Source organism: Chelmon rostratus, chromosome 16 (assembly GCF_017976325.1).
Source record: "Chelmon rostratus isolate fCheRos1 chromosome 16, fCheRos1.pri, whole genome shotgun sequence".
In the NCBI taxonomy this organism is placed as follows: Eukaryota; Metazoa; Chordata; class Actinopteri; order Chaetodontiformes; family Chaetodontidae; genus Chelmon; species Chelmon rostratus.
This window is the reverse complement of record NC_055673.1, coordinates 18138243-18161525: the sequence shown is the minus strand read 5'-3', so window position 1 is coordinate 18161525 and position 23283 is coordinate 18138243. Positions and strand designations below refer to the sequence as shown.

Here is a 23283-nt window from a genome sequence, read left to right as displayed (position 1 = left end):
AAGTCATAGCAGTCTGTGTGGATTTTCTGGTTGGTGAGTTTGGCTCTCAGAGTGGTACTATTTACCTGCTCTGCCATTGCGGGTAATGATATTCATGTTTTTTTTTCCAGGCCTGATATGGATTGTTGGTTATCAAGGAGACCAATAACTGATATTTGTGATAAAATGGAAATCTTAGTGTCAACTTAAAATAACCAGTGGTGGAATGTAAGTACTGTCTTTAAATACAATTTTGTGGTACTTGAGTATTTCCATTTTCTGCTGATTTTCACTCAGTGAATTTGATTTGATGATTTTTGTATTAATCATTAAAGCTACCCAGCTTTATAAAGTAGTTAATGAGCCCCACCTTTACCAGGTGTGATGAATACATCAATTATTCATTAATGTAACATTATTCTAAAATAAGCTATTCTGTGCTTTTTATTTTTTGTACTTTAATTTATTTTGATACGAACACTTGTGCACTTTTACTGAAGACCTTGAATTCAGGACTTTTGCACTCTATTGCTTGTTTTAGTCAAGTAAAACATCTTTTCACCACTGAAAATAACACACTTTAAATGTAACTCCTGAGCTGTTATGTTAAGGAAAGGCTTGTAAATGATATGTTTTGCCCTGAGGTGGTTAAGTTGTGAGAACGCCGCTGTTGGACAGTGTCAACATGGATGCCAAAACACTCCATGGTTGGTATCTCCTCATTGTTTGACTTTGTCCTATTTCTCAGACATACAAAGTAATGAAGAGAAACCTGCGCGTTAGTAAGAGGTGCAGAACAGTGTCATAGTTTTGCTGTAGATGGCATTTTGATGATTTACTTCATGGATTGAAAGTAACAGTGCCGCTTGTGCCTCTCATAGTCAAGAGGTGAAGTTCAAGGAATCTGCAAAAGCACATCTTGTACGGACTACAAAGACAGTTTCCCAGCAGTTAATGTTTCTCCACTCTGTCACATTGGTCTTTTAAATCATATCACCAGTGTATGTTTTGGCCTATTCCACATCTCTGTTGCTAAATGGAACATGAAAGAAAAAACTTTCCAGCTCAAATTGCTGTTTGCAGTCATTTAATGGCTCAGTGGTTCTTTGCACTCAAATGGACATTTTACCTTCATACAACGATGTCCATTCACCTGTATGAGGTAATATTTAACCTAAATCACTTTAAGTGCCTGTATTACTGTTGGTTCACAATAATGCATCGTAGTTTTATAGTGCCACTTCGGATGGTTGAGTTTTGTTTACTCAGTACATATTTCTCAAGGTTTTAGGTATTTGTTTGTTTTTAACAAAATATATACACCGAACCAAAGAAGTTGACACATTAGCAACAAAATGCATTCATTCAGTTTACATTTCATTGGTAATCAACCCTTAAGACATACAAACATATCACCAGACAAAATGTCATATTTAGAATCTGCATTTCATTTTCAGCTGAACAATGCTCAGTAATTATGACTTAATTCATTTTCATTTAAAGACACTCATGCATTATAATGGCTTACTTGCAAACACAATACATGACATCTAATAGTCATGAACCCATGTGCAATTTTACAGTATCAGTCATTTCACTCTTGGTCATCCCTCATTTACCTGATTAGGTTCACCTGATCACTCCTTATTTAAAGACTGCACTCCCTCTCAGTCACTCTCCTCCAGCTGATTGAAACACTAAGGCCTTGTGCGGTACGTGTTTTTTTTTATATATATAAAATATGAAAGAAAGCCCATGTAGTGCTTTGAATTATATGTTTACATTCATTTCCTATTTGCTCCCAAGTCTGTTTCACACCACTGGGGTTGTAGCTGAAAGAATAAGGCTGAAAAATACCATAAGAAAACATCTAAACAACACATTCGTTTAATGGAATACACAAATGTAATAATAGTTGGATCTATTCATGCCCTAATAATGGGGAACTGATGTTATAAGCCTATTAATTTACGTATTCACACAGCCAGGGATTTTTTTACGGGCTGTCCTTGTGTCTGGCAGCTGCAACTGTGTTGCTCTTAGCCTGGATTATACGTTTAACTTCATATTTGTCTAAAAGTTTGCTATTCATTTGTAAACTATGTCGCTCTGCTGCCAGTGGACTTGTCCATGTCTGCGATTGGTCGTGTGCTGCAGACACCACCCCTTTTATGTGAAAGCCAGCTGTTGGCCTGTGGATGGAGGCGGCTAATCTGAGGCGAATAAAAAAGTTATGAGCCCCCTGACTATGTTTGATCATTCTGAAACTTGTACCATGTAACCTTTACCTGACTGAACCTGAGCCTGATTGCTCACCAAGGGATCTTAAATGTAGCAGAAAGGTTCATGGAATGTGTGTGATCAAAAAGGTTTGTTCAGCTTTCACCATCGCAAAAAAAAAAGTCACAGTCACGTTCTGTCAGGTCTTATCCTGTGGTGATGTTAACATAGAAGGTCAAGTGTTGATGTGTAGCAGTGCTTGCAGAGAATTTGCTTATTGGTAACAGTCAGAGGAGCCAAGGCTTAAAAGAGTAACAATACTGTAAGAGATCTATGTATCATTCCTCTTTGTCAGAGTGGAAATGCAAAATTTGCCATGGCAATGTGGGAGTTCATCTGGGATGCACAACTGAGGAAAGTATCCTCAGTGCTCTTTCTGCACAGGCTGAATCTGAACAAGGGATTCAAAATCACCTGAAATGCAAGAGTAAGTCAAATACAGACACTACATGATGAATTGGAAAAATAAGGCAAAATTAAGGTTAAAAGCAAAATAGGCTGGGAAATATTTATTGTTCACAGCAAGTTCAAGATATAAAGTTACTTTGTTCCTTTAGCCGTATTCAGTCTCAAAGGTACGTGGTGCTCTGTACGGTGACAACTTTGATTCTTCAAAATGTTCACTTTTCAAAAACTAAAAAGCTGCCTTGTTCGTAGCTTAACCATCTGGGATGCACAAGTGAGGAAAGTATCCTCAGTGCTCTTTCTGCACAGGCTGAATCTGAACAAGGGATTCAAAATCACCTGAAATGCAAGAGTAAGTCAAATACAGACACTACAAGATGAATTGGAAAAATAAGGGAAAATTAAAGTTAAAAGCAAAATAGGCTGGGAAATATTTATTATGTGGAAAGGTTAGCAGGAGACAAGAAACAGCAAAGCACCCGCCCATATCATCGACAGCTCTCTCACTGATTGCGGTGAGATATGATATATGCTGAACAAGGAGGGGCTGCAGTTGTTGAGGTCCTGTGGTGCACCACAGGCACATGATACTGTTGGCATCGTGGACACTTTGTTTTGTTGTGATACTGTGAGTTTCATGGACACTAAGTTTTGTTTTGATACTGTGAGTAACATGGACATGTAGAGAAGGCCTGTGAGAGCCTGTTCATGTCTGGTATTAACATGCGTCCTGGGTGGTCAGGAGTAGACTAGACTGCTCTAAGTACAGGTGCGAATGCACCCAGATGGTTGTGGACTTCAGAAAGAGCACAGCCCCAACCACCCCCATGACTCAATGTGACCCCAGTTGACACTGTTGAGTCCTTCCAGCTCCTGGGCACCATTCCAGGGCCTCAAATGGGAAGTGGACATCAGCAAAGATGAATAACTATCTTGCAATTTCCAAAATCATCAATCCTCGTTAGTATAGTGGACAGTATCTCCGCCTGTCACGCGGAAGACCGGGGTTCGATTCCCCGACGGGGAGGCCATTTTTTCCCCTACCAACCGCTAATTAATCGTAAAACAAGACGAACCTTATCAAAACTGTCCTTTTAATGTATGTGACCGTACAGGTATCCTCTGTGTTGAAGCAGCAGCTTTCCTTTTCTATCCCGGTGCGAACATAATGTGACAGCGCTTTCATGTAGCTGAGCCGAAGTTTGAAGAATTGTTCAACTACCGTGCAACTCGCCAGGATCTTGATCACGTGACATATGCGTTCCTTCGGCTTCCTCGTTAGTATAGTGGACAGTATCTCCGCCTGTCACGCGGAAGACCGGGGTTCGATTCCCCGACGGGGAGAATCAACTTTTTAACAGCTGATGATAATTATTCATCAAACAAGAGGGACGCTATCCAGCGGCATCAAGATGGTCTCCGTGTCCAAATAAGGATATGGTTACCGTCCATGTTACTAAGCAGCAGCAGTTTCTTTACTAGTGTGTATACCGTGCTATACCTTGTGCGGGACTACTGACAATACACTGCTCAAATGCTGCGATGAGCAGTTGTCACTTTTGTCTTTGGTGAAAACAGTGGACAGTTGCTCAGGACAGCAAAGCAACGCAGCCTATTCCTCAGATTCCTTCTTTCCTGTTATGCAAGAAGAAATATCCTTGGCCAGAGGTAGAAGACTATATTTAGTTTATGGGCACAGGGGACTACCGTTTTTTCCTAGAATGGTAGAAAGTGCCCTAGAACAAGCAATAAAAATGTAGGGATTTCCTGGGGCCTCCTGTCTATATATTCCATATGAAGAAAAGTTGCACAGATTTAGCTCAGTTTTAGTTTAGAGACATTAGTGACACATTTAAGAAAAGAAACATTTGCAGCCGCATCCAAACAGAAAGTCTTAATACTCCTACAGAAGCTTCAACGACTAGTGTAATATACAGTACATTAGTTGGTCCAAGGTGGGAAAGGTGTGGAACTGACAGAATTACTCTGCTGCCTGCATTTGAACATGTTGGCCACAAGAGGTCACCATTGGTCAAGACTGCGCTTTAACTTTCAGCAAAAGTCTTACTTATTTTTTTTTTTATCTGTATGGCTGTAATGTGATGAAATAGTTTGTCTGTTGGGCTCTGTAGTGAGCTAACACCAAATTTATACTTTTATATTATCTTTGACTGCATTTCTATTTAATATCGCCATTGCATACAATAAAATCCCGTTGTTTTACTGTTATGATTAATTTATGGGATAGCTCATGAGATATTAGACTGTTTTTTTATAGGATTAGAGCAGTTCATTTTCATATAGGCAGCCACCTCTAAAGCGGGGACAGTGACCTGAAGGGAGGGAGAGATGAGGCAGAGGGGGGGAAATAGATACGGGGGGAGGGAGGGTGGATTTACTGAGACTCAGACAGACAGCAGACCGGCTGTCCGAGCTGCGCTGATCCCTCACTCTCCGGCAGCAAGCCGGAGTCCGCCTGCCGCCTCCCCTTCATCACTGGCCACCTGCCTCTCCGAGAATAACACAGCGGCATCAGGAAAGCTCCGGGTCAGCAACAACCAAAGCAAGGGGGCGAGACGAGACACTGAGCGGTCTCCCGTGTGCCACCTTTTCGGCTTCCAGCACCCCTCCCCTCCTCTCTCCGCCCGGGTCCTGCGGGAGGACAGGCTGCGCACAGGGCGCACTTGGCGACCCGGGTTTGTTGTCGTTACCAGCAGCGGAGCGCTCAGCGACCGGAGCCGTACAGCTGGTTCGGCTCTCCCCGCGACCGGGGACTTGCATGGATGCACCATGGCCACGTTTGTCTGCAGGGTTCAGTTTTTAGACGACACCGATCCGTTCAACAGCACAAATTTCCCAGAACCGACGAGACCGCCGCTGTACACCTTCAGGGAGGATATCCCGCTCATCAACCAGTTGGCAGGCGTCCACCGGCTCCTCAAAGCCCCACACAAGGTAGGCTCACCGGCAGTGAACTCATCCCAGGCTTAATAGATATAAAGCCTTTTGGAAAATGTGTGATATAAAACGAGTGTTGGAGTTTTATAGTGATATCTTCCACTATCAGGCAATATAAGATCTCCAGAAACTCCAGAGCAGCTAAAATTTCCATGCCTGGAATCAAACACACGCTATTGTGAATGCACAGGTTTAAATCAGGGCTGCACGAGGTTGTTTTGCGACCTTAAAGACTGTTTTTCCACTTCAAGCCGACTGCAAATAAACTTCCATACCCACCATTCAGCGGCTATTTTGAGAACACATGCAAGCCCAACTGATTGGCTCTCCAGCCCGAGGACTGACACACGGCTGCAAATGTTTGCCTCAAAGCCCACAGCAACATTAAACACGGACTCCGCTTGTTTCAGGCTAAGTATCCCGGTTTGATGCTGGGCATACAGTACATTTGCTCCGCTGAAGTGCCACTGGGAAAGACACCTAACCTAACCTCTGACCTCTCTGCCGAAGGGGGCGAGAAATAAGAACACGTGGCCTCCTCAAAGTGAATAATCCTTTCTTGTTGCTGAATGTGTTTTGCAGTCCGCTTTGCAAGTCACAGTGACAGGTGTGCAAAGGCATTAGTGCAACTAGATCTATCCTGAGTTGCCTCACTCGTCCGCCAGTGACAGCCATAAAGCTCTGGTGCCCACCAAAGAGCCTGAATCACAGATGATCAAATGTCAAGTGTCATATTACCATGGGTGTGTGAACCAGAGAAAGTGTCCATACTCAGTGAATTTTGGTGTTTAAAGCAGCCCAGAGGGGGGAAAAAAAACCCAGCAACACATTCATTCCTGACGAGGCTGAGTAACAAGAACACACCCACAGACGCCACAGCAGTGGAGCAGATACCGTGTGGCCTTATTTGCATTCTTCATTTGACTATAGATCGAATTGAAAATGAAAAGCGAGGCGCGGGGAGAAAGGCAGAGCTCCACTGCTGGCTCGCAACCCTGACGGCAAACCAGCGCTCAACAGCGGAGTGGTTTTCCAGGCCGAGTGGATCTTTTGCTCCCCCGTCTTTAAAAGCCACAAAACAAATGAAAAATGGCCCACAGCACAGGAAAGCTTATGATTACAACCTATGCGCGGACAGATGGCACGGCCTGCGTTGGTGTTTGCAATTTTGTTCACATCAGGAGGAAGAGCGTGCGCAATGGCAACTGGATATTGCACTTAGATTATAGGGATGGAACTGAGCTGTTGCAAATTTGCCCGTCAGACTGTCCCGATCTAGAAGTTGGTGCTTAAAAGGCTTGAGCCTCATTATGTTATTGGAAAATGTCAGCGCTCGCAAGAGCTTGACACTTTCCGGAGCAGTTTCTCGGCCTTTCTTTGTGAAAGCAGTCTCTTTTTGTCCTAACCTCCTGTGCTCTTCTCTGAGAAAAGCCTACTGTATTATTATGCTGTGATGGCAGAGCCCTGTGTACGGCTGGCTGGGCCGCACGTAAAGTATAGGTCACTTGTCCCAGAATTCCTGTGGCCGGGCCCTGGATCCCTGCGACACTTTGTTCTCCTCACTCTGGCTGCCGTGGTTTTCCTGACCTCTTCCTCCATCTCCTCTTCCACCTCTCTGACCATGCACCAGTCCGTACACTCAGCACACAAACACACACACGCACACACGCACAGTTTAGGCTAGCTCGCCAGGGCTAAATCAGTGTATCGCTGGTTTGTGTGCACGGGATGTGTCATTTTTAGCCAAACCCCTAAAAAAAGAAGTTTCCTTTTGATTCCCAGAGAAGATCACTATCACTTTCCTCCTCAGTCACTCTCCTCAGTCCAGCTCGATGCCGTCAGTCAAACGGCTACAGTTTTGCAGGGGAAAACTCCCATTCCCCTCAACAAAGCCCAGACTTCACAGCCCAGCTTTTATTTCATAACCAAAGGGTTCCCATTAAAGTAACACTGGGAGGTTTTATGGCCGTGTAGAGCACACACTCCTCCGCGCTCTTCAAAGAGCCCGGTCCTCTGTGGCTCTGATTTTGACACAAAAAAGTTCTTAAAAACTCATCGTCAAGCTTACGTAAGGGCATTGTTAACTGTCGACACGCCGTGATCGCCAGCAGGCTCGGTGTTGTTTTAACGTGGAAGTAATTACTCCCCTGCCCGTACTCGCCCCCTCCCTCTGCTTCGCTCTTCTGGGAGAATTTGATTAAATGAGTGTAAAGTATACTAGCCACTAAGTGTTTCCCTGGCCCGTCCCGGAGCCCTGAGTGTGAAGAGCCTGCGGTTCCTTCTGGAGCCGCCTCTCTGCCGGCTCCGTCAGCGTGATGGGGTTTGTTATGTTATTACTGCTGTGACCCAAACCAAGTGTTTTAGGAAAGAGACACCGTTCGGAGCGTGAGCTGTTAGCGTACTGTGTTACAGAGTGGTCCGGGGGCTCGCTTCTCGCTGTCCGAGCAGTATTTGTATGATTGAGTAATGAGTGGAGGTGGAGGTGGAGGTGGTGGGGCTCTGTCTTGAGACAAGCGTTGGCAGAATGGGGGAATTTTCAAAAGCATAATGAAAGTTTCACTCAAGGACATGACATGTTGTACAAGTGGAATATAGATAAAAAATGCTGCATAACGCTCGCAGAGTGGGCACAAGAAATGCTTTTGTCTTATTCCTGCATAAAAACCAGGCCAGTGGGACAAGGCATGATTAACCCCCCCACTGTCTCAACCCCTCCTGCACTTAGTCAAACCTCAATCTGAGATCTACGATCTCACGTGCCATATTGCCATGAGAAGTGTCGGTAACAATGGCACCGCTGCTGCAGGCTGCAGGGGTGGCGGCGTTGGTTTGCTGGGTGGTCTGTTCACCGCTTTGAGCCAGGCTGAAATGTCTCATCAACTGTCAGAGGACCCAGCGCAAATGTTTTTTGATTGGCGTTCATCGTTCGCACATGATGAATCCCTTTGAGTTCGGCGTTCCCCCGACTTCTCCTCTAGCGCCACCACAAGGTTGACATTGGGGATCTTGAGCGACACCTATTGGATGGATTGCCATGAACTTTGGCACACATTCATGTCCCCCTCAGGATGAACTACAGCAGCTTTGGTGATCCTTTGCTTTTTCATCATGGTCCATCAGCAGGTCAAAATTTCAGTTTGTCCAAATACCTGCAAAGCTAATAACCAGTTAGGGTCCACTTCGATCTCTGTTCCTTAGCTATTTGCCTCACTTTGCAAGACTTGGACCATACCACGTTGGACTCCTGAGGCAAATATGCTTATGGCAGCATTTGAATTGGCATTTGAATTAACCTAAATTTCTGCTGCGGATGTGTCCGATAGCTGTGTGTTTTGCTTTTGGGATTAGCTATTTGGCACAGATGGCTTAATGTTGTTGTGAGGGGGAAGGGGAAAACTGGAACAGGACCCAAAGTCACCTCATTTGCTTATGGTGCATTTTTCCCTTGCTCTGAGCTTGAGATTGCTTGGAGAATATAGAAGTTAGCACAGAGCTGCAAAGTTCAGTGCAAGATGGATGACAGTCAGCTTCTCCTTTGTAGCACTCTGGCCTTGGCAGTGCCCTCCCCTTTATCTCCCAGCCCCTGCTGACACACCCACCCTCAAGCTCCTGTGTGCATGCTGCCTCAGAGAAGGGTAAATATAGCAAAGTTATATTTATGCTGTGAGTCCATCCGACAGTCCGTCTCTCTGTTTCCGAGTGAGAAGGAGGGACAGACAGAGGCAGCAGCAGGTCTTGTGATCCGCGGTCTCTGCTGGTCAGAGAGTGTCGTCATGCAGCTCGACTAGACAGCCGAGGGGGGGCGTTTGGCAGCACACCAAAGGCCAGACTAGGTTAGCCCTGTCAGTGCCACAGAGGTGCTAAATGCTAACTCAACTCATGACTCTGATCTCATTCACCTATTCATACATCAGCAGCTTTAACAATAAGTTGCAGCTCATAGCTGTGACAATAACTCAGTGATGTGTGTGACTTTTGTACGAGTTGTAGCCGGGACGGCTGCTTGCACCTGCTGTCAGCTTGTGACTGTACTCATAAACATCAATGCCAGATATATTAATGTGCACCTGGTCTCAAACTCAGCAGGGTTTCTCATTACACAGCACAGTGGCTTAATTCTGATGTTGGTTGCTCTGCAGCGCTACCGTAGACGATGCAGTCGCGATGGCACTGTGGGCAAGGTTTGTCTGTGAAAAGCAACCGAAGCACACTCTGAGCACATGAGCATATGCACGTGAGAATGGCTGCGATTGCTCCTCAAGTGTGCTGTAGCTTCACATTGAACACAATTAAAACAAGATTTAAGTGTCACTTTTCTCACAGCTGCTATTTAGATCTCACCCTGAAATCTCACTTTCTCTCTCCGTGTTCCTCTCTGGTTTTGGTTTCATGTTCTGCAGCCTTTATTGCCTCGTCGCCACTAGTTAATTCCCTTAACAGCTTTGTAATGCCGAAAGCAGAGCCACACCGCACGCGGCTCTCTCACTTTTTCGCGGACCACTGTGCGCACTCGTGTTCAAATCCTTGCCCCGTTAACTGTCTTCATTTTATGGGCTCAAACTGTTCTTAAAAAATGGTGTGAAACACATGCAGAGACGTAGTGAGGGAGTGTTAGAAAACAGTAGGCCCAGAGACCAATGTCATTCCTGTGGGTGGCTCATGTACGCACATCACAGCCTGCCCAGGGAAATTTCACGTTACACATCATATTTTCCAATCCTAATTTAGGCAAAAATGTCAATTTTGAAGTTGGTAACCACTTTTGCTTTAGTAATTGCCCCTTTTGGTTTGTTTAGTTCATTTAAGTCCAATCCAGTATCTTAGCTTACATCCATTTCATTCATTCGGACTTTTGTTTTGAAAAGATTTCTGAATTCTTTTCCATAGCTTGATGACTGTACGCTGCAGCTCTCCCACAATGGCACCTATCTGGACCTGGAGTCCTCCCTGGCTGAGCAAAGGGACGAGCTGGAGGGCTTTCAGCAGGACGACACGGGGTGAGACTGACACACATTAATACACTGTGAAACAGCCGGACATACACTCTCACTCTTCACTGTCAAAACATCTCTGACCTTCTGAGACAAAGTGATGAGTTGCCTTGCTCTCTCTCTCTCCCTCTCTCTCTCTCTCTCTCTCACACACACACACACACACACTCACACACACATACACATACATATCATTTCTGAGTTTCTCCATTCTTATAAAATAGGAGGAATCACAAGCTGCTGGATATGGATTTCTTGGAAGCACGAGTTCACGGAAAGTATGAAGCGCTCTGGAAAGCGGGACAGATGTGCCCTCCCTCCCTTCCACAGCTACAGCTCGTCTCTCGCTGTGCTTTAACAATAACTGATATTCTGATCTACTTTGTGACAAAACTTCACAGTTCACAGACCTGTCAGCTCCAGAAGAACCGGCAGGATCGCTTTAGAGCGGCGCTGTCGTGAAGTATTTTCACTCTCTCACATCTCCCGGCAGCAGTGCAGGTGTCTCTCTTAAGGTCAACAAGAGAAATGGAAAATGGAAACCTGCTCTACGGCTCAGAATTTCTCCGCAGACCTAGATCCTGACCCAGCTTGTCTTGTGATCAGTTCAGATAGCAGATGTTTTGGCCCCAATGGCAATGCTTGGTATATATTTGGCATTTTCTGTGTGAAATAGCACCTCAGTGTTGCCAGGTTTACAATGATCATTAATGTTTATCATTCATTTTTGATTCAGCTCTTTGTATGATGAACAATTCTTAAAACCATTAAATGTACAATAATTTCAGAATATTTTAGGTTGTTTTTCCATATGGTGTAATGATATGTAGTTTTCCAACCTGATCATCATGCTAACATGTCAGTACATCAGACTGACCCTGGGTCTGCCACAAATGATAATGATCAATGTTTACTGACACATTTGGTTTTTCACATCTGGCAGCACTGCAGTTCTGGTACCATTTCCTGTGAAGTTAATGTTTTTTATTTCATAAATGATTCTTTTATTTATTTATTTATATTGCAGTCTTCAGTTTAGCCTTGGTGGCAAGCATCCACTGTTAAGCACTGTCAGATAGATGCTAACATATTAGCTACGATGAGATTCACCAAGGGAGCAGTATGTAAAAGATACAAAGCCAAAACAGAGAAATGCTACCGTAAGTTACTGAAAATAAATTACCAAATGACTGCATTTTATTTCCAAAATGATGTTATTGTGTCATAAAGTTAATTGTTATCTTCTCATAAGTGCTATGGTAAGCCATACCAAGCTAGTAGCTGGTTAGCACAGTTAGCTAGCCTTAACTAGCCAGCAAGCCAGTTAAATTAACATACCATGAAATAAGCTAACAAACAAGTAGACCTACAGTGCTATAGCTAATGCTACTAACTACATGTTTGCTTGCTAACTTGTGTAAATTTAGTGTTTTAACAATGAGCCAGATTTGCTCTAAGTTAGCTTTCCAGGTGTTGTTACAGTAGCTAGTTAGCTGTATAACAACATTTAATGAGAAAGTTTCCAACATTAGATAAACTGTGTTGAGTCACACTTTAGAAATGCACTTTGTTCTCAGCTATTGCCGCTAACATGGGTGACATGGCTTTGTTACATAGCGCTCTGAGAAACACACTGAGAATGCAGCTGTTAACTGGCTGCATTTTTAAGTGTGTGACAGTGAGTGCTTGTGGAAAGTTCTGGTATGTTGATCTGTTTGGAGGCTGGGGGCCGCAGCATGATAAGTGATGGCGGACCCACAGAGCTGGGTTGTTCTCTGGGTCTGTTTGTGTGTGCTCGTTTCCATGTGTACGTTTGTTTGTTTGTCCGTGTGTGTGTGTTTGTGTTTGTGTGCCTTTACTATGTGTTTGGTAAGCCCCGTGACAGGTGATGGACAGGTGAATAAAGGTGTGTGTGCGTGTGTGCGTGTGTGTGTTTCTGAAGTGGTTGAGATCTTGGAGAACTGGTTGGATTCGACAGGCCTGTCTGTCATCTTATCAAACTTGGCTTTTACCAAGGCCGTGCTGCACTGTTAGGAAATGAATCACACATTAGGTCGGGTTTGACCCCTTCTTGGCAAAACATCACAAAGGCTGAGGATGGATGCTTCTGAGTAAGCCTGTCCTGTCCTCCCTCTGTTGGATCAACACTATTTATATAGTGTCAAAAAATGAATAAACTAATCACACTCCGTATCTTACCCTCACACCACATATTTTACATGTGCTTTAAAGCCAGGCAGGTTGTGACAGCTGTTGCAACATCTTAAAGGCGTAGTGATGCCTGTGTCATGGTATCATGGTGATTGGCTTATGAACAAAGTTCACATGTGTTATAGACATAAGTATAAAAGTTAGGCTTATTTATCTACTTTTTACTGACAAACCTCAACTGGAAAACTGAAAATTGGCTTACGCTAAAAAAGGGTGTTAGAAAAAGCAGACTGGTGTGAAGCGATTTTCACCCAGAATTTATGTTCCCATGTCTAAAAATGTGTTGTGTTTCCAGCTGCGGCAGGACGCTGCTCACCACAGTCGACTGTAAACAAGGTCCTCTGGTGACGAGGACAGCTCAGAGTATGCTTTCCCTTAAAGAAAGTGAAGAGATATTTTGAGAGGGAACAGTTTTATATTATGATGCAGTAGCATCATAATCAGCATCGTAACCAGTGTCCCTCCAAGCCACTTGAGCTGTTTTTGTGATACTCAACACGTATTAAAACAGTGATGTGAATAATTATTAAAATATTATTAATCATACATAGTATAAGCTATATGTATAAGAGGGTATTTGTGAGGTAGATGGGTGCATAATAACTTTAACCCAAAACATCCCTTTTTTATCAACCATGGTTATAAATTATACAAGTTTAATCTTCTTTTATACTCCAATAGTTGCATCTTGAGTCTTATTTTTCTCTCCACTGTTCTCTGAATGGCCTCACTCTCTCTGGGTCTCCATCTGGATTCATTCCCAAACAATACAGACATTATCAGACATGTACAGTAAAAAAAAAAAAATATCACCACTGATTGTGTTAAACATTTTGCTCTATTTCCGAGCAAGGCTGATAATGCATCTTAACAGAATGTAAAGAGGGTGGCTGGTCTCTTGTTTGGGTGTATGTTACCCTTCCTGCGTGTTATGTGTAATGGGTGGATTGCAGCAGTGTGTGTTATCAGAGCAGTGCTTTCCCTGCTTGGATTGGATGCCGTCAACATGTTAGTGATGGGAGTCGGCGATAAACTCCCACAGATTGGAGGATTATATCAAGTAAAGTTAAGAAACAGGGTTTGAGTCGCCCTCAAAATACCGTCATACTTTAACTCTATGTTTGTGCTCATTTTGTTTTTCCCCGCTGGAAATATGCTGTGTTTGAATGTGGCACTAGTAGGTGTAGGTGTTTATTGGTGTGTTGTGTCTGCTCCTGCATTTCTCCTGTCCTCAAGGCTCAGATGTGTATCAGTATAGGGGTACAAATCCAATGCAGGCCACTGTTTGTCTGCAGCATTCCCATCATACCAGCAGCCTCGCATTAAAAAAAAAAAAAGTTCATCATACGTAAGAAGTCCTTGCCTCATATTGGGTCTTAAAAGACCCGAGTGTAAGATTTAGAGGGATCTATTTGCAGAATGTGTCAGAAATGGAATATAATATCTATGTTTTAATTAATTTATAATCACCATTGTTGTGTTTTCGTTACCTTTGAATGAGCTCTTTATATCTACATAAAGAGTCCACCTTGTTGCAGTGCCGTGTTTCTACAGTAGCCCAGAACGGATAAACCAAGCACTGGCTCTGGGGAGCGCCTTTTGTGTTTTTAGTGGCCACCATAGGTTCTCGTACACACTTGGAATGGGAGGGATGAAGCAAGGGGTATTCAGCTTCACTTACTCAATGCCACTAAATCCTACACAGTAACACAATTATTTTCCTTCAAACAGTTGCCAGTTTGGTGAGATAATTGCACTTCCTCTTCCAACTCTGTTTCACCTGTTGCAGAATATTCTTTCCTTGAATCAAGTGTGAATAAATCGTAAATCAAGACAGATCACAGCGCTAGTGCCAAAAATTACACTTGACTCCAGAAGGAACATGAAACAAGTATTTTTTGATTTGGCTGTGAGTGAAAGTATTGTGCAGCAGCTAGACAGTATAGCCAGGCATGTCAAACTGATTCCACAAAGGGCCATGTGGCTGCAGGTTTTCGTTCCAACCAAGGAGGAGCACACCAGGCTGGAATCAGTTAATCAGCTGATCTCAGTCTTCAGCTGATAACTAATGATCCCTTGATGTTGATTGGTTGGCCTGGTGCCAACCAATCAGCCCTTTATGGAATCAGTTTGACATATGTGGTATAGTCAGTCTCTTTCATAAAGATTTCTGAATCAACAGTAATTCTGTTTGCTCTTTTCTTTCTCAGGTCCAGAGGGAAGAAGCACAGTGTTATTCTACGGACTCAGCTGACCGTCCGCGTACACGCCTGCATCGGTGAGTGCTGGCTGACATGTTTATGTCTGCGTGTGTTTAACATAAGTTTCTCCCTCGCCTCGCGCACACATGCATAGCCAGATACAGCACGCCTAAGAACACATAGTACTGCAGGTTTACATGGCTGCTTAAATGACCTGAGACCTCTCACTCAGCAGCTGGATTGACTGACATAGTATTGTGATCATGTCAGGAGGTTGCGTTAGCTTTTACATGGTTTAGAGAGGCTGTGAGTGCTATCACAGTAGCACTGTGCAGGTCATTTTATTCTCGTCTGGGTCTGGTGAAGTCTTCACAGTGTGATGCCTTTGACTCTTCTCGCCTCCCTTGAGAGGGAGGTGTGAGTGTCGTTGGAAGTTAGAGGGTAGCTGAAGAAGAAGACAGCAGCACAAAAAGGGAAGACATGTTATTACAAGAGAAAGAACTGAATAAGAGATTCACAAGGGAGAAAGGGAACGATAGGAGACTGAATTCAGAGGGTGACAGCCAACAACTAGTTTTTGACCAAATAACTGCAAAACGACTGAAATTCCATCAGTCTTCGCTGTATTTCAGGCTAATCAGCAAATGTTATCCTCATGTAGCTGCTAGCATTGCTGTACACTCGTGGTCTTGTGCTGTAGTATCCAGTAATTGGCTGTTCCTCACAGATTTTATATTCTCACACTGAGATCGTAATGCTTGCCTACTGACTCACTATGTAATGTACAGTAGGTCCATGTTAATGATGATGATGATAGAAAAAAATAATCTCTTGAGGGTCTTTACTGGCCACTCTGTCTGCAACTTAGTCTCTTCATATCCATTAAAATGACCTTCCTCTTCCTCCGGTTCTGCGCTCCACACTCTTATATATAGGCTGATGTATCTAAATCGAGTATTGGTCTGGTTGTACTCTTTTCCTCAATGGCTTGTCTGCATGGTCAACATTCTTCACGCCAGTGATAGCAGCACTAATTCTGGATCCTAGAATCGGTGCCACGGATTGGTTGAGAATGTGACGGGGTGAAACGTCACTAGGAGTGACATGAATACTACAGAAAACGCATCAGTTTCTCAATTTATGTTTTTTTTAACATAAGTGGCATAACATTCATTTTTACACTGCATAAATAGAAACAAATCTTTGTCTCGAGCTTGTGCACATGTAATGCACACACACAAACACACACATAAAAAAGCCCTTTTGAAAAATCATCCTATGGCTCATCTTGCTTTGAACAAAACCACTGCCATGCTGCGTTTACTCAACTCTTACAGAATAATTTGAAAAACAACTTCATATCCTCTTTTTATGAAGAAAAGGCTGCATCGACGCCATACGATTTGCATTTCCTTTTGAAGGGCATGAGTGAAACTTGAACTTTGCCCAGTGCCAAGCCTCGATGATAGAGTTTAGTGACGATATTGCCCGCAATCCAGATTTCACTCAGCATGGCACAGATGCTGGGCAGCGACCAGATCCTAACTAGAGTGGCACTTTGTAATTCTGCTGCATTAAACAGACGTATAATCAGATAGGGTGAGCGAGTCAGAGCGATCCATTCACTTTAGAGCTCTGCTGACCACTTCCCACCCCCTCTCAGAGTTGCTTCAATGAGTCGGTTCAGCTTTTCACTCATCTGCTCGTTTAACGCTCTGTAATCCTTCTGGGCCTTGACCTTGAAATCGCCTGAGTAGTGGTCAGCCTACTCTCCGCTAAATGAAAAGTCTGTCACAATCAAGGATGCAAATTGCGTGTGGAATCAAGTCTCTGTGATTCAGAATTCGTTGGTCAGCACAGCACAGTAGGGTTGCGTGTCATGGGATTGAATTAAATGCATGGATTGCTGACTGTGACAATTATTTGGTTCATGTGATTGAAATGCAGGAAAGGATCAATTCCTTCCAGAGTTTGCTAATCTTACTGGCTTCATCAGCTTTCAGGTTTGATTGACAAGGATCAGGATTTGATTGTATTAAGGTCAAATGTTTGGGGGATCTTAGGGTATGTGATCTCCTTCAGTCGTTCATGGATCTTCTGTCAGAGAACAAGAGTAACTATGAGAAACCGAGCTCTCCTTGGCAGTTCTTGGCACTGCTGCCCTTGGAAAAATCAAATTACATTCAGGCTTGCCAGTTTTGGATTAAGGATGCTCTGGGATGCACGTGTGTGAGGGCGAGGGTGTGATAATGTGTGGGAGTTAATGAGTTTTTGTGTTGCATATGAAAAGGAGGGCACAAAGGCATGGTCAGCAAAGCAGTGACTGGCTGCTGGTGTAAGCACTACTCTGCAGGCAATGTGTCCGCAACGGAGAAACCTTTGTGGCACTTCAATTCCTCCAAATTCAGCACTCACTGAGTGACGCCCACTGGGAGACTGGGGTCAGTTTTACAGGATTTTACCTTTTTTATGCAGTGCAGGTGACCTAAGTGTCCTCAGCTTTGAGTTTTGCCTGAGCTTCAGCATTTTTCCCATCTATTTCTATATTCCTCTATCATTTGTTCCTTTGTCTCTCGTGTGCCCTCTCTCCTACACCTCCTCCCCTTCCCTTGGTTGATCCTGTGGTCTGCTGTCCCATCAGAATGGCAATCAAAACCCCTTGTTTAAGGGTTAATTTTAGCCGTCTCTGTCGCAGCAGAGTTGTTGTGGACTGTAGCTGACGGGTGGAGAGGGGTGGCTCATGGGTGGGGGTGAAGTGGAGGTGTTATCTTTAGAAAGTGTTGACAGCACAGAAACATGTGAGGAAGGCAGCTCAGTGCTGAACCTCTTCTCACTAAACGTGAGCAAGAGGAGCGAAAGAGGGTTGATTGAGGAGGGTAGAGGAGAACTGTAGGGAAAAATGTTCACAAGTAGTACGAGGAATGAAACGAACAATATCTTTTGGTGTAGAGCTGCAAAGAGGAAGTCCATAGCCCCGCTAGCAGCATCAGTGGTATCAGGAGGCATCAGTGCTCATTACATCCCACAATATGGCATCAGAACAATTATTAGAGACGTGAATTTGTTCAGTGTTATTATGTAGCTATGTAATTTGTTCAAAAGAGCAAGTGTGGCTGCAGTCACCCAAGACATCATGATTCATCATCTGTGACCCATAGCAATATTATGTGCGTTATTATGCGTAGGTTTTTTAAGTTTTTTTTAGCTTACAACAGCTGCTTGATGTGTCCAAAACGATGCTATGAAAGTGGTTAGAATGAACCAAAAGGTTGGAAAAACACAGCAGTTAGCTAGAAGTTGCTGTAAAACTCTGAGGGGAACTGCAGAGCCAGGTGGTAACTCCCTGTGTGAATACTTTTAAGGTAAAAAATATTGATTATAGCTGTTTTTGGTATTATATATAGGCCTAGTTTTTCGTTGGCTTGTTTTTATGATATTCAATAGCAATTACCCTACTTTAGCAAGACATACAAGACAATCATCTATATAAATCCATGGACAAAGTTAAAAAAACATTAAAGATTAATGATAAAACCACATATAAAGCTGCAATGGCTCATAACAAACTATAATTTTCTCATATGTACACTGTTAAACTTCACATTGCTTACCAGAGTGCTTTCAGATTCCCAAAGCTTTTGTTTCCCATGCGGTCTCATTTCCCAGCCTCTCTGCAAGCGAAAGGATATGCAGTAATTAAACGCAGTTTAAGTGATCAAATGCAGAGAGGGTATGCTATCTGACAGGTAATGCTCCCTGTAATGAGTGGTCCAGCAGGTGAAACAAAAGAGCCGGAGTGCAGAACAAAAGACCTTGCATGTGTTTTGGAGCCCGTTCAATCCCTTGGCACTTAGCTCTGGAATTTAGCCCTTTTTCAAAAAAAATCTGGCTTCTATACTGTTGGATTTCTGCGCCCCAATTATCCGTCTCTAATCACCCCCTGCAGGACAGTGGAGAGGCGGGGGCTGGAGGTAGAGGTGGAGTGAAGGTTGACTTTTCTCTGGTTGTGCTGTTACATAACCAATTTGCAGCTTGTCTAAAGCAGAGTTGAAGATTGCGTTGCATCTTGTCTGCCTACTTATCCTCAGCGTCCCCTGTCAGCACAGGATTCACTATTCCCAAAATCCTCACACCACTTTGGTCTCTGTCACTTCAGTTCTACCTGTTTGCTTTTACGCTGCTCTGATTGGATAAAAAATAGCAATAGACCACCATGCAAAAACAAGGGCTTATAGTAACTGTATTTATACACTGTAAAGAGATATTTGGAGGATTTGATGGCATCAGGGAGAGTTACACAAGTCAAAATCTCTGTAAATATGAGCTTACTGACATGGTGGTCTCTAGTGATAAAGTAGTAGTCGCTATTCAGTGTTGCTTTACTGATGGGGGTGCAGTGGTAGTGACAGCAGTCTGGCCTTGAGATGCTGCAGACAGAGATGACTACAGCTGGTTCTAACAGCGATTTACTGTGTTAGCGTCCCCCCGCTGTGGGAGATAAGGCCTGGTAATGGCATGGTGTGACAACCAGATAATGCCTGGTAATGGGTAAGCTGGGAGGGGGCAGTGGTATAGGACATCTGTGGATGTGCAGTAAAACTCCAGACACATTTTATGGTTTTGCAGACATGCTGCCCTCTAATATCTGTGCTTACCTTAGCCAACATGCTCTAACCACTTTTCAGTCTGGCATCATTTCCCCTTCATCCTCTGTTAGTCTACTTTGCCCTATTTGTGCCCATTTCTCCCCCACATCTCCTAACTGGTTTCATTCAAACACCATGCGCTCCTGTTTAACCCCTGCATTTCTTTCTTTCACAAGTCTGCACCCTCTGCTCTCTAAATCTATATTTACACTGCTCAGCTTGTTCGTGACTCTTTGTTCTGACAGACACCTGTGACTGTTTCTCAGTTGTGCCTTATGATCTTTCTGCATGCACACGTGCGAGTCAACAGGGATATTTTGCTACGCTTGTGAATAGCTTGCAAGGCAAGTTCAGACCTGTCACTCAACGTGTTTTATCTGCGCATGATATCTTTCGTGCTAATGTGTTTTCTTTTCATGATGTCACCGTCACCTAAAATCAGCAGTTATGCATTCAGAATACAGGACGCCCTTCTCTCTTTTTCATCTGTGTTTCAGAGAGAGAAAGAAGGAATGAGAAAATCACTCAAATAGTTTCCCCTCTACCCTCACCAGCAGCTGAGACCCTGAGGAGCGTCTGAGAGCATTGCGCCCACATGAGTCATGCCTTAGTTACTGCTGTGGGAGATGGAGAGATGGGCTGATGAGGCATTGGGGATGAAGGTGTAGAGCAGTGGAAGTGGTGGAATAACTTCACAGCAGTAGCTGCTTTAGAAAAGCCTGTAACATGCATGTATCCTGCAGCTGTTCTCTATTCCTGCTGCAGTAGCCCTTCAGATTGTCTCCAACTGTCTGTCAATAACTTGCTGTCTTGCTTTGTTACAGTTGAGTAGTAGATCATGTTGGACAAGGAGAGCCTGGTGTAAAAAAAGTTATGTTCTCTTTTGCTGCGAACCAAAGCAGATAGAAATAACTGCTGAACACATTGCACTGCTTCATAATTCCATATTATGCAGTTAAACTACAATGTGAGTATTTATGGATTTTATGGTTTTCGCTGTGTGACCCAACTGTATGTTGCTGTGGTGTGGTGGGTACTCTCTGTATGTTACAGTGTTGTGCTTTCTGTGGATGTGGCAGGGTTTTCCCTGGGCTCTAGTTACGCTGACAAAGATGAGCAGCTCAACTGTTGTGCTGTGGCGCAGCACGCTGCTGTTTGGGGTTTGCTCTCCCAGCCCTCAGAGCACTTACTGGAAGAAAGTTAGAAATATATCACTGTGTGTGTGTGTGTGTGTGTGTGTGTGTGTGTGTGTGTGTGTGTGTGTGTGTGTGTGTTTGGCTTTGTGTGTGTGTGTTATGTCTGGGCTTGTTCATATATGCAACCCAGTATGCCTGCACAAACCTCTGGCTGGTCTGTTTTAATCATTTTGAAACTATTACATAATGCAATAAAACATTACAATTGCCACAAGCTAAACATCCAGAACACACACTGGAGAATCTGCGGGCTTGGCATCTTATCCAGCCGTTGGGTTTTAGAAATGATGGGTTTAGGGGATGTGTGGAGAGAGACGGGGAGAGGGATGATTTCCAGGGAAATGGTAAATCACTTAGGGAAGGAAACACAAGGGAAAAACAAAGCAAGGAGGAAATGCACCTGCCAGACAGAGCAGCAGCAGTTGGCCAGTAGCTCCGCGGGTTATGTCACAGCCCTGTGGTCCGCTGACTTACAGGTGAGGAGAGTGAAGAGAGAGAAAAGGTTTTGCCAAGGAGATACAGTTCTGCCGTTTTCTGCTAAGTTTAACTCACACTGGGGTTCTATTGTCCTATAATGTGCTCCTATTTTGGAGTTCCTGACTTTAAAAAAGTTGCAGAATACTGCTTTGGCAGCCTAATTTAGTGAATGATCTGGCTGGACTGACAAGAGGTTAGCTTTCTTTCTAAGCCCAGTATTATTTTTATACCTTACTATCCCATAACCACTATATATCATGCACCTGTATAAGTCCAGAATAAACAAATGCTCCCCACAGTATTATACAGTATATCTTGTCCCTATTTAATTTATGTACAGGTTATTTTCCCATTTGTTCCTGAGGTACACTTTTGCACCACTCACTGTGGTTACACTCTTTTATCTCTGTTTTAATTAACTGTTATACCTCTCTCTCTCTCACACACACACACACACACACTCGCACACACACATAGTGAGTTAATGGGCCCTCTATTATCATGCAATGTATACTTTAAGCCAAGACTGGATAAGAATATGGTCTCAAAAAAGTGAAACTGATGCGGCCTCTTCTCTGTCTGTAAATACACTCAACCATGCCATTAGTCCCTTGTATAGCACCTTTTATCATATGTCATCATGCCTGCTGTATTAGGGTCACACACAGAAATAAGTGCACACACACACACACACACAAGCAAAGGAGGAGCATAATAACAGGCAAGTGTGGTATGAGTCAGAGTGAGATTTCACTTGGCTAATCCACTCAGCAAGCAGCACATATCCTCCAGTATCCTCTCTGTTTACTCGCTCAGGCTGCTGTTAGTCTTGCTCTGGTTTCTCTGTCTGTTTCCACACTGTTTGCCTTTGTCACCCTCCCTATGTCAGCCTTGTCTGTCTTCCTCTCTTTTATTTGTCAGGCTCCCTTTTTCTACATACTCAATCCAGCCAATTTATTTGGATGGCGGTTTATTAAAAACACTGCCAATTATTACGAAATTATGATTTCATAAAAGAGCAGTTTAGTTATTTAAACCACCTGTACATAATCATTTGTCTTGGCCACATTATGACGTAATATTACATAATCATCAGTGCTCATTGGGACAGCTCTTCCAAAACTGAGAAAAAAGTGTATGAGAAGATATATGTCCTCAATTTACATATATACACAACATATATGTTCTCATATACATATATACACAACATTTATGTTCTCATACATGTTTCATTTCATTTGTTTTGTTTCATCTGGTTTAATTTGATTCATTTTCATTGCTTGTCTGGCATTGCACATGCCCAGTGAATCCAATCAATTTACAATGACATGACACAGCAAGCGTGAGAAGTGAGAGAGGAAGAGAGAGACAGAATGACAAAGGGTGAGGGGAGAGCGAGGGAAAACACTGGACGCTTGTTTCACACGTGCACACTTGTATGTGGGATTGAACACAACAACGTTTCCCACAATCAGCATTTGTGTCTGGCTGCACGCTGCACAAAATCAGGTCACACTTTATTGCAATGCACTGCCACAGATAAAATGCAATTACAGAGCAACTCTGTAATGTCAGTTGCATGGAGCAGTCGGAGCAATTTAAAACAATGACCATGAACAAAGATTTTGATCATTACAGCATTTGCTTACATCTCATTTGTTGAATTCATACAAAAACTGAGGAGTAAAAACGGTTTTACAAGAGGTTGTGTGCCGGACTATTTCTTGGTTGGGAGCTGTAATTTCCTGCAGCCCATGTCCGGAGGTGGCAGCGGAGACTTCAGGAAATGTAAACGTGTTATTTAGTGAGCTTTAGAGGTGCTGGAAGGTGGATTTTGATACCTTTGGTCAGAGCCAGGCTATCTGTTTCCCTCTCTTTACAGTCTTTATGCTAAGCTAAGCTCACTGGCTACTGACTGTGAAATTTTATGCACCATACA

At 43.5% G+C, this 23283-nt stretch overlaps 1 protein-coding gene and 2 non-coding genes across 5 annotated transcripts in view; all 3 read left to right on the top strand.

Annotated features, from left to right (window-relative positions):
* The first annotated feature begins 3619 nt into the window (after positions 1 to 3619).
* trnad-guc lies at positions 3620 to 3691 on the top strand. Its single transcript has one exon. It is a non-coding gene; the product is annotated as a tRNA-Asp (tRNA).
* Positions 3692 to 3936: 245 nt separating this feature from the next.
* Positions 3937 to 4008, top strand: trnad-guc. Its single transcript has one exon. It is a non-coding gene; the product is annotated as a tRNA-Asp (tRNA).
* Positions 4009 to 5186: 1178 nt separating this feature from the next.
* Positions 5187 to 23283, top strand: part of fhod3a (formin homology 2 domain containing 3a) — a 56382-nt gene continuing 38285 nt past the window's right edge. For all 3 annotated transcript variants that reach the window (XM_041955088.1, XM_041955087.1, XM_041955086.1), the window contains exons 1-3: positions 5187 to 5619; positions 10510 to 10619; positions 15035 to 15102. In XM_041955088.1, the coding sequence (XP_041811022.1) occupies positions 5455 to 5619; positions 10510 to 10619; positions 15035 to 15102 (343 nt within the window). In that variant the 5' untranslated portion in view covers positions 5187 to 5454. The remainder of the gene's footprint in view (positions 5620 to 10509; positions 10620 to 15034; positions 15103 to 23283) is intronic.